The 15510-nt window shown below is 37.6% G+C and overlaps 1 protein-coding gene and 1 long non-coding RNA gene across 13 annotated transcripts in view; one reads left to right on the forward strand and one right to left on the reverse strand.

Annotated features, from left to right (window-relative positions):
• Positions 1-8: 8 nt before the first annotated feature.
• The window catches only part of LOC102085403 (uncharacterized), a 42383-nt gene continuing 26881 nt past the window's right edge, over positions 9-15510 (forward strand). The window contains exon 1 of one of the 2 annotated variants that reach the window (XR_010473829.1): positions 9-155. This is a non-coding gene — a long non-coding RNA (uncharacterized LOC102085403). The remainder of the gene's footprint in view (positions 156-15510) is intronic. The other variant, XR_010473828.1, reaches the window with a different exon arrangement.
• The window catches only part of ACMSD (aminocarboxymuconate semialdehyde decarboxylase), a 41566-nt gene continuing 28549 nt past the window's right edge, over positions 2494-15510 (reverse strand). For all 11 annotated transcript variants that reach the window (XM_065069598.1, XM_065069595.1, XM_021296507.2 and 8 more), the window contains 7 exons: positions 13532-13581; positions 12000-12236; positions 9676-9769; positions 8869-8964; positions 8225-8397; positions 3472-3570; positions 2494-3248 (listed from right to left, as the gene is read on the reverse strand). In XM_065069598.1, the coding sequence (XP_064925670.1) occupies positions 3186-3248; positions 3472-3570; positions 8225-8397; positions 8869-8964; positions 9676-9769; positions 12000-12236; positions 13532-13581 (812 nt within the window). In that variant the 3' untranslated portion in view covers positions 2494-3185. The remainder of the gene's footprint in view (positions 3249-3471; positions 3571-8224; positions 8398-8868; positions 8965-9675; positions 9770-11999; positions 12237-13531; positions 13582-15510) is intronic.

The following is a 15510-nucleotide window of genomic DNA, read 5'->3' on the forward strand; positions in this document are numbered from 1 at the left end:
GCTGATTGGCTGCGGCGCGGCGGTGACGCGCGCGTGGCTGAGCCCTTCCGCCGCGCGCGGAGGGTGCGTGAGGTGGTGCTCGCGGAGCCCCCTCAGCGCGGCGGGTCCGGGACGGGGCGAAGCCGCCGGGAGCGCCGGAGTGCGGGACGCAGAGGGTACGGGGCCGGGGGACGCGTGTGTGTGTTCACTGCGAGGTGCATTGCCTCCGTACCGGGGCACGGCTCTGCTGTGCGTGGCGGAGAGCAGCGCCGTGGGGGAGGGCGCGCAGCCGCCGGTTCTTCCCGCCGTTTTAGACTTGCAGGCTTCTCGCACGGCTTGTCACGATCCGGGGTGCCTGGTGCGGCCTGGTAGCTTAGGAGGAATAAATGAGCGGTTTGGTGTAGAGCCATTGAATATTTGCGTGTCCTTTCGCAAGGTTAAACACCCTGATCTCGTTTATGTCAAGTGATCCCGTTCATTGTCTCACATGTAACGCAGCAGTACAAAGGAGAAAGCGGCTGTCGTACGCAGGTGACGGTGGGAAAAGATAACTTTAATTTACTTTGACAGATAAGAGTTGCCCCTCCTGAAGGCGCAGTCTGTGCTGTGTGGTCTAGCTCTGTTAGCACCCCCTTCCTTTTAAAACAGAGTGAATCTCCATCTCCCAGCACGAAAGCTACTGGTTACGTGACAACCATTAACTTTTAGGCTTTCAGTGAGTATTTAACAAGACTTAAGATTACTTGCTAAATGTTTCACCTACTGCCTACTTCACCGTTAAATAATAAATAACATAGCACCGACCATTACTTGTACATGTGCATCATAACTGGATTCAGGGTTCAAAGGGTACGAAAAGGTACTTGTCTTAAGTTCTGATCATCATTGGTCAAAATGACAGCTCCAAGCGTTCTTGTGTTTAGCGTATGCCACTAGTACTCTACAGCAGTCTTGTTCACCCGAAATTATGTAACAGCTGGTTCTTCTACAACTTCAGTGGAAATTTTGTAGAAGCAGTTTTAAGTCCGTAATGACTCAACACTAGTGAAACACATAGAAGTATAATGCAGCATGGACAGAGGTGCATTACTTGCCTGATCTTCCCAACTGTAAATCATCTTTTAAGATTTTGCATGTGCAGAGGAAATTTAACTATAAAGACTTCTGTTGTAATTAAGAGCTGATCTTTGCCTTCTATTTCTGTGCCTTTAACAATCTTAAAGTGCAATGTTTAAATTATTACGTAATCTCACGGTGCTTGGGTGTTCAACTTACATTTTTTTATTCCTTCAATAATTGGTTGAAGAGTATTAAGAATGTTACCTTCTGACTGTATCATTAGAATTTTCCATTAGCTTTGTTAATGAAAAAAAGGAAGATGCAGGGAAGATTATATATATCCCTGTCTTAAAAATCTGAACATATCGAGAATAAGTAGAATATCTTTAAATAATGACAGTCCATAGTGAATATGATTTATGCAGGTTATGCACATTAATTAATTACCATGCAAAGTGCTGCAATCACCCATTCAGTCACAGGTTAAGGTAATTAAAGACTGTTCGTGCTGTTGGAGAGGTTCCAGACCTTGGTCCCCAAAGATGTGACACTGCCTTCTCACTAACTTAACTGGTTTCATTCATTAAAAAAATTAAGAATTAATAAATTAAAAATGTATTGGAGGAACCACAATGTATTTTTGTCTTAAATCCATTTAAACATCTGTGAAAATCAAATATGCTGAAGGAAAATAATATTATATGAGAATGAAGTTGCCTTTCTTCTACTTTGAAATTTAATTAAAACAATCTTGTTAATAATCATACATTTAAGTAGCTCAATACCCTCATGTAGATATTGAAATAAAAAAGGTCAACAGAAGTCTTGCAAGCCTGAGGACAGCTAATACTCTTAAAGCTATTTTGTCTAGGTCCTCTTTTCCTCTTGTATGAAAACCTGACATTCCCAGGGCCTAAACCTGTGAGCTGCTGACAACTTCAGCTTCTGAGGTCCAGTAGTCTTTTATGGAATATGTTTGGAGAAGCAATATAGTAAAGATTCAACTGCAAGAGCTGAGAAAACATATCACTAACCTGCACAAACCACATTTGGTTTTGGTTGGGTTTTTTTTGGGGCACTGTAAAGAAGAACAAAGCCTTCTTTGTAGTCCAGCAGCTGCTGGCATCAGCAGGAACTGCTTATGTCCTTCAGGTTCAGACTGTGACATAAAGACAGTTATGGACAGAAACGAACTCTGTCTAATATTTTTCTTGGCGTGTTGTACAACTAAACAGAAGAATGGTGACATCACACATAGCCAACAAACGATCACGAGACTGTAAGTGCTCATCAGCATTTTTCTGACTAGTATAAAATCCATTTCAGTTGAAGTAAACAATCTTTCCATTCCTATAGCAGGATTCCAACTACATAGAGCATTAACATTTCAACATTTAAAGTACCCAACCTTACTTTTAGGAAGTATTTTTTAAGGAACAGAACATTAAACCACACTGTTGATAAACACTAGTATTTATTTTGACAGTGACGTGCAAAGTATTACCCACACAAATACATTATTTCTGCACCTACAACCATATTGCTTAAGTTGTTTCTGATGAATAAGTTGCCAGTGGTGTAGGCAGCAGCTAAAACATACACGAGTCCCCACATAGACCTTTTTATTCCATCACAACATTTACAAAGTGTCAGTGCATATACTTGCAGTGCTGAGCTGAAGTGCGGTATGCTGCAGCTTCAATTGGCTTAAAGGCATCAACAAGATTATGTTTAAATTCTGGTTTAATATTCTTCTAAATTCTGTTTATTTGGCTTAACAAAGACTGAAATGTAATGGATGCAAGTCATCATTTTCTCAGTTTTTTGTTCCTGAGAATCAAGTCCTAATAAACATGACCTTGATTATCATTCAGAGATTTTTAGTGCAACTGCAAAAGATGAAATTTTTCTTTTTAATGAAAGCAGGGATTTCAGAATGGTTTGAATACAACCTAAATCCTCAGATGCACAGAAATACCTGTGCATACTCATTTCCACTACTCTCACTTTTGTTTTGGAAATAACAGTAGACCATAATAGAGTTGTTAAAATAGATTTTTCACCTGTAGAATTGTACATGCAAATAAAGGTATCCCTAAGGGTTCAACATTATTTCCGAAGTTTGGTCTCTTTAATAATCTTCCTCATTATTCAAATTGTTTTCTGCTAAGACCCAAAAATTCCAGAGCATTGCCAGCCTTGAGTTTATCCTGGAAAAACAAACCACATATATATGTTTGTGTGTGCTTAACTCATATTTTACTCAAATGCTTTTGCTTGTGCTTTAAAATGAACTGCTGCAAAGAGACTAAAGGACCTCTTCCAGTCTTTGCAGAAATCAGTGTATTACACTGGCTTTTCAGTGTTTTATCTCATGTCTGAAACCAGAGGCTTTAAAAGGAGGGAAAAATACCTCAAATATAAAGATCATACCTTCAGTTTGTTGTCAAAATCTTCCATTGAATCAATCAATTTTCCAGGTTCCAGTTCCCCAAGCGGAAAAGGGTAATCTGTCCCCAAAATAACTTTGTCCTGGTAATAAAAACACATGATGTACATTTTGTAGTAGCATTAAACAATATAGCTGCACGTGCTTTCTGGAATTAATAAAAATACACAGGAAACGACATGGATGTATTGGACTGATTAATTATGAAACTGAACATGAAGATAACCTTTGGGTTCCGACTTTCACCAGGAAAAAACGAAGCTGGAAAAAAAATGACTTGAGTTTATTAGGTGAATTTAAGTTTGAAAAAAGTACAGGTTATTTCTTAATAGTTTTTGGGGTGTCTAACTACACTTTGGTGTATTTGTATTCTTAAACACAGAAAGTTCAAACCACAAATCCCAGGCCCATGGAAATGAGTGTATATTGCCCAGGTGAATAAAATGCAAATGGTAATTTCCTACTCAGAGTGATTTTCTGTACTATAGTGCTGGTTTGAAACATAAGAGAAAGGCATCTAGTGTTCTCCTGCACTACTCCTACTGCAAGTAGTTTGCCTAAAATGCCTAAAATGCAGTGATTAATCTTAGTTAAGCATTGCCATAATTAAATGGTCAACAAAGGATACACAGAATTCTTCCTTCTGATTCCTAACTTGCTTTTTGGTTCTTTTCCATGCTCACTGCATGCTCTGCACTGTTGTGTGTAGTCCAAACTGACTATGAGTTTTTGACACGTTTCTTTAAGAATCTCAGGAAGTTCTCCACCAATCTCAGAAAAGATGCTTGGATTTGCGTTCCTGAATTTGAAACTCTTTGACTATACACATGCATGGACACACAGAGAATTATATATATGTGAGGACATGTCATAAAAATTATAAAGCAATCAAAATGATATTTTTGTGATAGTTTAAAAGCTGTAATAATTGCAGTGTGACACTACTTAAAGCATGGTACAATGCAGAATCACTACAAACACTTAAATTTTAAAAAAGTATTTAATTTTATTTAACTAGTATCCAGCTTCATACAACAAACCCCAAATCTCATTTACAAAATTTCATATGTGTTTGGAAGTCTATAATTTTTACAAATGTCTTTAACTGGGATTGGGTATTAGTTTGGATATGCATTTGAAACATGTGTCTGAGAATATGACTGACATGATGTGATTTGTTTCTGAAAGTAAGTTGGTGAAAAGAAATTCAATAAAAATCTGTATGCATCATTCCTGTTATCAAAGATGAAAATAAACTGGCAGATCCTCAATAGGTCCACGTTGTTATAGGTTCATTTTCACACTGGAATAATATTGCCCCATTTTATCTGCCTCGGAGAGTGCATATTGCCAACTCTCTTGATTTTATCAAAAGTCTATTTTCCTTTAAGCTTCGTGTCCTGGAGACATGAATATTTGAAACCCACAGTTTTCATTAAAAATATATATGTTTTTAAATGTTTCATGAATTTGAAGTCAAGATCATTAATTCGAGGCACTTGTTACAATATCTGAACTCAGTTATCAATACTGAAAGAGGGTGAAGAAAACATATTGCAGTTATTTTATTAAATGATTTGGTTTTCTTATTTGTCAAATGCTTTTTGTTTTTTTACTTCCAGCAGATGTCACCCAAGAGTCTCTGAAGGAACCTATACAAAAGCTTACATGAAATCCAAATGAAGATACACATTCTATTGTTCTGTCCTGTATTGTTTATAATTTTTTACAGAAGTCTTGCCATAAGATTTGAATAGGAGAATTTATACTCCTCTGTCTACCAGATCGAGTTCTGAGTTTATGTTAAGCAAAATATATTTGGATGTGTGTACGTTTAAGCAGCTAAATACGTTATTTTACATAATATTCAATCTGATACAAATACATTTTCTTCAGATACAAAAACCAAATGTATGCCATATACAAATAAACCCCCACCCAATAAGCATACTAGCTTTATATTAGAAAATTGATTTCTAAGTAAAGGAGAAGGAAACCTAGTATTTGCCCATCTGTTTACTAGTCAAGGTTAAGGAAGGCAGGAAGGTCTGTACCTTCCTGTTTACATCTCCTGCATACCAAAGCAGAAGGAAATCCCATGTCCTCATTGGAATAATATATATATTATTTCAAGTATATTTTTCTTTTCCTCTAAAGTTTTTCACAGCTAAATTATGTGATCTCTCCATTAGCAGTAAAATTAAGAACTGTAAATTAATAAGAAAAATTTAGAAGCAGCATTATTGCTCTGCTACTAGTGACATTAGATTATTAATTTATACTCTTAAGCTTCAGTCTTTAGCAACCAACCTCAGAGAAGTCCTGTAAAGTCTCTACAGATAAATAATACTCCTAGCATCACAGATGTATTATTATATTATTCCAAAGGATATCAACAAAGTCAGTTTTCCCTAGAGAACTTACAGTTTGATACCTTAATTAGTGCACCTCTCCTTTAACAGGTACATGTGGCTAATGGTTAACCTCAGTGGACCCTTCTACTCAACAGATCTTTTTTTCACAGTAACAGGGACTTGAATCTTAAAATGAATCTCAAAGAGCACCAAGCATGAGTTTGTCCTCTTATATTACTGAAAAATTGTATTTGCCTTGAATCTCACCTTGGTTCCTACTATCAGGATACATCTCAAGAAAAAATGCCAGATTGCTACAGCCAGTTCAGCTTCAGCTTCTGTCCAGAGAATGTTTTATGTTTGGATGATGGGTCTTGAGGAATCACCATGAGGAAGCTTTTGCAGAGATACACTGAATCATTCAATCCCCTGTCAACCCAGTTCTACACTTTTTATAGCCAGCATCATTAGGGATTTTGTATTTATTTAAATTCACCTCATGCTCCTTCATCCTGAGGGGAGCGAAGGACTGCAGCAATTTTGCAGTCTTCCTCAGAAATGTGTACTTCTTCCTGTAACTGGGATAGGCTCCAATCAACCTGCACCCAAAACTAAGGAGGGATGAAGTTAGAGGTACATGACTCATCACAGCTGTCACTGGATTTTAATATTCCTAAGCTCGAAGCCAACACATGACATTGCGGTGCCAGGCACTGGCTGTTCCCCAAGGACCTGCAGCCATGTCTAAGTACATCTGCACACACGCTGCCCTCCTGGCGCAGCTCTGAGCTATACTCCAGAGAGCTGTCCTATTTCAAACCTGCAGCTCATCAACGTACAGTGTCATCCTCGAGACCCAGTCACATTGTTTTCAGCCCAGCATTTATTCATCTTCTGTTTGTTATTCTGCCAACACATGGCAGCACTGAAACCACTGAGATATTGGACAATTTTTTAAGCATTTGACTCTTGGAATGGCATTATGAAAGAATATCAGCTTTCATCAGAAAAAGAGAGGTAACTTTTTGATTTTCATGGTTATAAGGTAAAGCTTGGAAATGTGATGTGAATGTTCTTTTTGAGGATAAGATGCCTTAGGCTATGAAAAATAGAAAATAATACACTTTTTTTCGAGTTCTCTGGAGGGTTAGAAGCATTTAAGTTTTTGCGATCTGCCTCATGACTTTTTAGCACTGTGGTTCCACCTATATCACATTGCTTGAACTCCAAATACTCAGAGGAGAATTAAAGAAGACACCAACATCCCATGTATACACTAGTCAAATTTATTGCATTAAGAAACTTCATTTCAGAAGTCTGTTGACAAAATAAATGAGACACCAGAGAGGCTATTGCTGAGTGACTTTTAGATTATCAAATTAGAATCCATAACCTCTCTCTCCCAAAACAACTAAGACTAAAGACTGCAAAGACTAATCATCATTAAGGGCCAGAGTCTATGTGTTGCTTCTTAAGAATAAAGGTAGAGAAATTACAATGTAAGTGTGGTGTGAAAACAGCAGCTTTCCCACAACAGCCATAGCTTAGAGCAGCCTTAAGACACAAAGCTGACTTGTTACTCTAAAGCAGAACTGCTCAGAGACTTGCCTTCTGTACAAGTTAAAACAGGAAAAAAAGTCGAGTTTGTGAGGAATGGATTAAGCATCATGGTGTGCTTTCTCTCCTTCTTTGCTCTTGACATCTACAGTTCAGCTTAACAGAATCAGACCAGAAAAACACTCTGTGGGTCTCAGCCAGGCTGAGTCACAACAGCTTCTATTTTACCAAGGTCTTTCTAACAATGGCAAAACACGTCTCCCAACATTTTAAAATTGAACAGAACAAATAAGCAAGTCGTCTTGTCTCTTTGACAACAAAAAATAAGGAATCTAACCACCTAAACTGGGCAATTTAAAATTCAAGAGCTAGACTTACCCCTTCTATACTATAACTATATGTAGAAAGACAACATATGTAGGATGAACATGGTCTAGATTTGGGGATACTTGTCAGAAAAGTAAACTCTGTGAGACTTCAGGTATCTTGTAAAATGGAAGTGCACATCACATCTGTATGCAATTTAAATCTGTTGTAAAAACTACTTAAAGACACTTGATTACTGTGCTACCTTACACAAGGAACTAGCCTCACTGAACTAAGGTTCACAGCGCGTGATTTCCTGGATTAAAACCACCATTTCAATCACTCCATGGAGTAGGAACATTACAAACGTGGCATAAGCACATCAGTTTATAATAGCTCAGGTTCTGCTTTTACTGGGTTATTATGCTGTATCTTCTTCCTGCTTTCTTCTCTTCTCTTTTTGCTGTTTCATAGAGAATTAAAGAATGACTCACCTGCTTCTGGAAGCATTAAAACTCACCTCTCCTATTACACTTGTTAGCAGCTTTAGTGCACCACGATCATGGACAAGAGAGTCTGTGTAAAACGAACCAAGGTATTTTCTTGGATCCACCTTATTATCCACTGCACACAAATCAGGGCGCATGTTGAATCCATGGGAGATTCGCCCCACTGTGTAAGGAAAAGTTCCACCTGCAAGAAGAAATTTTTAGTAACAGAAGCTGAAAATATACAGGAGGAAAAAAAGCCACATTATCAACAGAGCTTCATAGGCTTTGCTGTCAGCTATTTTGAAAGAAAGTGCTCTGCGCCAGCATTTTTTTAATTTCTTCCTCTTCATTAACTTCTTTTCTGTTTTCTCCATTTCTTCACTACTGTGACACCCAATTCCTCCTGCTGCTTTCTTATCCCTTTCCTCAAACCATCTCCTATCTCCCCTTCCTCCTCATTCCCCTTAAAGGCTATTGTATCGGTTCAAACACTGGCTGAAACTGGCTAGAGAGTGTTCATTCAAGCAGTGCATCTGGCAGATATAATCTCTGGGATAACAGTACTCAGCTGGTGGCAGGCTTAAAGTGGTGACCCTGATACCTGGCATACCAGAAAATACAATTGTACCGTGCTCAGCTAAAGAACAGGTGTTTCACAAGGAATATTACCTACCTCCGTGTGCAAAGCAAACTTTCAGCTTAGGAAATTTTTCAAAAATTCCTCCCATGATCATGGAGCAAATGGCTATGGTTGTTTCTGCTGGCATGCCTAAGAACAAAAATTGTTTTACTGTATAAGAGTTTTATTTTTGATTTTTATTTTTGTATTTGAGTTTAAAATGTTATCTTCATTTTCTTTAATTAGGCTTGAGCCTACTGAAAACATAAGTTACAGAGCAGCTGCAAAGGTTACATATCTTTTCTATTAGAGGAACATGGAATTTAACATTAATTAACCAAAGTGAGGACAGAGGGCTGGAAGCTAAGATGCTAAGCCCAGTTTTTATCCTACATCACTAGGACAGCAGATGGGCAGGTTGGGTATGTCCTTGTGCTGGGTTTGCGTAGCCCATGCACCCCATGGGAAGTCTGTGCTAGAGCAGGCTCCTGGCAGGACCCGTGTCCCCGTGGAGAGAGGAGACTGTGCTGGAGCAGGTTTGCTGGCAGGACTTAAGACCGTGTGGGGGACGCACACTGGAACAGTGTGTTCCTAAAGGAATGCACCCCGTGGAAGGGACCCACACTGGAGCAGTTCACGAAGACCTGAGTAATTTTAATTCTAGGTATTTAAAAGTTAGAAAAAATAAACAAGCTAAAAACCAAATGACTGCTGAATTTACACAACAAATTTAATACCAATTAAAAAAAAAGATTGATAGAAAAATCATGTCATTTTTCTCTGGACCTTTGCAATTATCATCTGGGCATAATCCAGTGACAGTACATAAATGTACATTAAGTGAAGTAAATATATATTCACCTAATAGCCAGGGAAACCAGTATTTGGACATCCTTCCATCTTCCTGCATGTCCCAGGGATGCACAAAGAGACAGCAATTTAATTGTTCAGCAGCCTGCAGCAAAAAGAAAGAGTATATACTTCGAGTAATCATAGCAAAATGCATCTTAGTTCTTAGCCATACTCGAAAGATTACCTGAAAAATTGTATTGAGCATTAGTACTAGTAACGGAAATAGGCCCAGAAGTAAGAGCTATAAGCAATAGTTGGTTATATTTACTTCTCTGGGCCATAACCTTGAAATCTTCTCTCAGTTTCTTAGTTCCTTTTGAGACTACAGGATTGGAAACATCTTTTTCATAAGCCAAATGTTCCTCAGATTAATGCAGTACAAAAATACTTTTTTAGCTGTGTTTGTCAACCGTCCTGCAGTATAAAACTCAGTTCAAACTCGCATTCTTTTGGTTTCATAAAACATATGAGAATGATTCTCATGTTGTTTTATAGAACAATTTTAGGATGCTTTTGCAGAACTGTTCCAGCTGCATTCAGGAACTTTCATTGTTTTCGCAGTACATTTGTCCCCTCTGGCCCTCTGCTTAGCTTAAAAAAAATAAAGTTAAAACTTTCCTAATCCATTTTAAGAGTTTGAAATCTACCTGTTTTCTGACCAATAACTCATCCCCACTCCAGTAATTTTTCCAAAACTACTGACATATTTGGAAAGGAAAACAGACAAACAATATAGGATGCGGATTTTGACTGAGTAATTTAACTATTTGCTTAAATTTAAGTATGTAGTCATCAGAGTTATTCATATGCTTAACCAGGATTTGACATCTTAATTTTGTGAGGTGTATTTCTGGAGCTCCTCTTGTTGCTAAGGAGATTATCACACATTTGAAAAATTTGGGTTTATTTACCCATGCAAGCACAAATAAAGCTGCAACTTTTGGATTGTAGGGAGTAATTGCCATCTACATTTGTAACCAAAAAATAGCAGTTCAATAACTGGCTTGGTAGATTGATGATGTTCATTACCAAATATGGCTTCATTTCACAGTCTTTCTTATCCAAGGATGTTTCTACATGTGACAGAGGTTACTTCCTACATGCGTGAAACATAAGCTGAAGAATGTATAAGAGAGGGATCCCTGTATAAGAGAGAAATAGAGCTACAGGAGAGTCCAAAGATGATGAAGGGACTGGGGCGCCTCTCCTGTAAGGAAACGCTGAGAGAGCTGGGACTGTTTAGCCTTGACAAAAGAAGATTCGGGAGAAACTCATTAATATACATAAATACCTGAAGGGAGGGTGCAAAGAGGACAGAGCCAGGCTCCTTTCTCTGGCGTCCTGTGACAGCACCCGAGGCAGCGGGCACAAACTGAAACAAAGGTGGTTCCCTCTGAACATCAGGAAACACTTCTTTACCGCAGGGGTGACTGAGCACTGGCACAGGTTGTCCTCAGGGAACTTGTGGAATCATTCAAAAACCATCTGAATGTGGTCCTGGGCATCTGGCTCTAGGTGGCCCTACCTGAGCAGAGGGGTTGGACCAGGTGACCTCCAGAGGTCACTTCCAACCTCAGCCATGCTGTGATTCTGTGAATGCATGCATCTCCACAAGTGGAAGCTGATAACTGTGTATGACCATAACAACAAATAGTCCAGATGCTACACTAACAGGATTCTTGAATAAATTGGGCATTCTGAAAAATAAACTCTATGGATCAATTTCAAGCTGACAGCTATCAAACCTGTGCAACAGATACAGAATGTACATTGACTAAACCCCAAAACTTAGACAAATGACCATACTCATCTGGACCTCAGGCTACTTAAGAAATGCAATCTTTAAATTCATTTTATAATCAATACATTAAGGTTGGAACTTTTGGTTCCATTTGCATAACTCTGTATGGTACTCTGGCTGTACATGTAGCTCTGAAAATCTCAGGGAGTTTCATCAATTATCTCAATAGAATTGCATACAGTAACTTGAACCAAGAAGCAAGCAGTGCAAAAATACTTCATTTATACTGCACTTAAACTCATAAAGCAAGAAGGCAACTTGTACACTAAGAATTTATATAATAAAAGTATTTTGTTATTCATTATTCTAAAGTATGTTTCAGAATGTTTTATATTGCATTACTGCCGTTATATCCTATGAGTCATCATATATAGTTAAAGCTGAATATCTCTGATCACTAAGCAGATTAGAAGGCTCAATTATTTTAATATATCTATAAATTTAGTTGATAACTGAATATGTACCAAGATATTTTTAGACAAAATTCCATGTCACAGAAGTCCCCAAATTAAGGAAAGAAGCATTTACTCACGGCATAAATATCATACAGTTCCGGTGCATTCAGGTCCCATTCATTGACATGAGATCCTATTTGTACTCCAGGAAACCCAAGTTCGTTCACGCAGTGATACATTTCCTTCACAGCCAGGTCTGGAGCTTGCAAAGGTAATGTACCCAAGCCAATAAACCTCTTGGGGTACTTTTTTACTGTAGCAGCTAAGTCATTATTTAATATCTGGGCTAGATCTAAAGTATCCTGAGGTTTGGCCTGGTAAGATATTAAGCAGAATAGTTCATTAAAATATAGTTCTCAAATGTTATCACCTTTGGAAGATACTGGATAAATGTCAATGCAAACAATTCAGAGACAGGGTTTGAACCTAAAATTTACTTTACAGTTCTGAATCACTGGAAACCAGTTGAGCTAAATTCTGCCTCGCTTTAAAACCTCTGGGTGCAGTTCTGCTGCTTCTCTTGAATATTTTATCAACTGCTGTTCCCTTTACTGCTCAGTACGAGTGTAACAAAGCCCAAGCTGATGATACACAAGTATCTGGTCTTTTATGTAAACCAGTCCTACGTTTTTGTTTATCCCAATGCAAAAACCTCAGCATATCATTTTTAAACGTAGCAATGACTACTTACTCTCCTATTACTGGAGCTGAAGAGAGAAAAATAAGAAATGCGAGATGCTGAAGTATGAGAATTCTACAGAGAAAACTTCAGCAAACTTCTCTAACATTTAGACAGAGGTAACAGGCATAATTCTAATACGGGAATTGCAATATCCAAACAATTAGTTTCCTATTTTTCCCCCAAATACATATTAAATGGAAAATATTCCCACAAATACAATAATAAAATTTTAAAGACATGTCACCCAACAAGAAATTCTGAAGATCAGTGGTACTACTTGTATGTGGGCTTAACACAATGATTTTTAATGTAGCATATCTGTGTACATGTAATGACTTGTACACATAGCTAAATAGCCAAATTGAGAAGGTATTTAGCATTTTGCTATGATTTATCTCCTCAGACTGTTTTTATTTCTTTGATGCATTCAAGATCACCAAGCAGGGAACATATTAATTTCAATTTGCTACTGAATTTTAAGATTCAAAGCATTCTAGGTCAATAAGTCCCATGCCACATTAAAAAAAAAAAGTGGGACAAGAGTACACTTTTTAAATGAGAAAATACTGATTGATGTCTAGTTTTCATGGTATCTGTATATATTTGTCTACTTGTTAACCAGGGATTCATGCTGTGTAAGTTCTCTCTCTGTGTTTCCAGCTACCCACACAGGGTCCCAGCAGAAATTCTGTTCTTGTCTCATTCTTTCTTTCCAGGTGTCCTGCAGAGCTGGGCTTTGCCAGGACACCCTGCTGGCTATTCCGATACCTGGACTATATTTTTGTCTTTTGTTTTTCACAGCAGAACAATTTCCCATTTACTTCCATGCTCTTATGACTACTTCAATCACCTAATTTATAGGAGGATGCATTTATTTTTTTTAATTTTGTAACATATGAATTACAAAATATGCTAGTAGGAACCTACCCAGTAGCTGAACATCACAGGGACTGTGGAAAGGACTTGGACTGTGACTCCTGAGTAAGAAAAAACAGTTATTAGTGTTTCTTTTTTTTTTTTGTAAAATGTTTAAAATAAAAAAGTGCTTTGGTTTGAAAGGTAGAAGGTAAAAGCTTTCATGGTAAGAGAGACTGATTGTACAGTGACATGGATAGAATAATTTTTTTGCTACTTGAGGATCATGGTAGTAGATTTTGTAGTGTATCAGATTATTAGGATTGCAATATTTTTGCTAAGTAGAAAGAAAAACAACACTTTCATACTCATACTGGATTGTTTTGTGGAACTAAGTATTCTGATTTTAGTAGTATTTGGTATGAATGTGTACAAGTAATTAAAATAGCAATTTAATGTTACTCTCACATAAATGAATGTGACATAAAACCAACAGAATACAGTTTGCTTTGGGGTCATGTTTATCACATATATTTAATAAGCAAATTAGTGTAAATTAGTTCAAAGATAAACAATGTTAACAATGGTTGTTAAACAATACATTCCACAAAGATTGTGTTTGGTTTCATTCATACTCTGTTTGGACTACTAAAGCTGTAAGTATAAGAAATTCTGTCTGGTTTTAGAAAGAACTTTGATATTAACAATCAAGAGAATTAAGTCTATATTGTTTGCTTTCTGTTCAGACACAATTCTATGCCATAACTTTGAGTGTGACAGGTTACAGGAATGAACACACTAAACCTGGCAGATTAACAACTGAAGAAACAATAAACAATAATTAGCACATCACTAAATAGTTACCTGCAAACCTAATTGTTTTTAATTTTACATCTGATTGTAATATTTATGCACATATGTCATGATTTTAAAAAATTAACTTTGTTGTTAGTAATGAAACTAGTAATGTGAAAGATGGCAGAAAAAACACTCAGAGAATTTCTTCTAAGACAATGAACTTGCCAAAGCACTCAAATATTTAACAAAATGCTTTATTCTCCTTCTCAGTATTTTAAGTAGGAAACAGGAGGGGAAGCTGACTCTCTCTTATAAGGCCTGATTAATATTATGTATAGTGGCAATGGTTTGGAGTTGAGGATTAGGTCTGCAGAATTATGTATATACCAAAGTACAGCTTAAGTTGTGATAACCACCAATATGCTACCGCACACTTGGTTAGTGTGTTTGATAACATTTTACCATGTTTTCCACAATGAGCATTACATCTGGTTTCAATCCATTTTTACATTTCTGAGCAAATTTAACATAAACCTTAAGGGTAGATTTCCAAGCTGAACATTCCTAGACACTAGCTTTAGGAAGAAGAAGAATCAGCACAGAAAAAACTTCATTTTATACCCTCTTCAGGGGGTTTTATGAAGGAGAAAATAATAAGAAAAGGCAGCTAGAATTGACTGGAAGTTTTTCTCCAACAAAATTGTAATGATTTGTGTCACAGAACTGTGATGTTAATTACCTTTACAGGTTGTTTTATTGAATTACCTTGATAGCTTGTTTTATTGAGTGGATCAAGACACAGCTTTGTATACCAAATAGACCTAGGACATCTGATTATGAGAATTTAGTTTCTTTGGTACATTGGCTACCACTTCTAATTACTGGCAAGATTTCCTGGGCATTGCACAGGCAAAGCCTTTTAGCAACCAAGCTGTAAGTTATCTCTCTGAGTTCATTTTCTTCACAGCAGCTAGTATGGGGCTATGTTTGGGATTTGTGCTGAGAAGTGGGATGTTTTTGCTATTGCTGAGCAGTGCTTACACAGTGTCAAGGCCTTTGCTGCTCCTCACACCATCCCAGCAGTGAGCGGGCTGGGGTGCACAAGGAGCTGGGAGGGGACACAGCCAGACAGCTGACCCCAACTGACCAAAGGGATATCCCACACCACATGATGTCACACTCAGTATATATTTGGGGAGAAGAAGAAGGATGAGGGGAGACATTTGGAGTGGTGGTGTTTGTCTTCCCAAGTT

The sequence above is a fragment of the Columba livia genome, chromosome 7, assembly GCF_036013475.1.
Source record: "Columba livia isolate bColLiv1 breed racing homer chromosome 7, bColLiv1.pat.W.v2, whole genome shotgun sequence".
Classification (NCBI taxonomy): Eukaryota; Metazoa; Chordata; class Aves; order Columbiformes; family Columbidae; genus Columba; species Columba livia.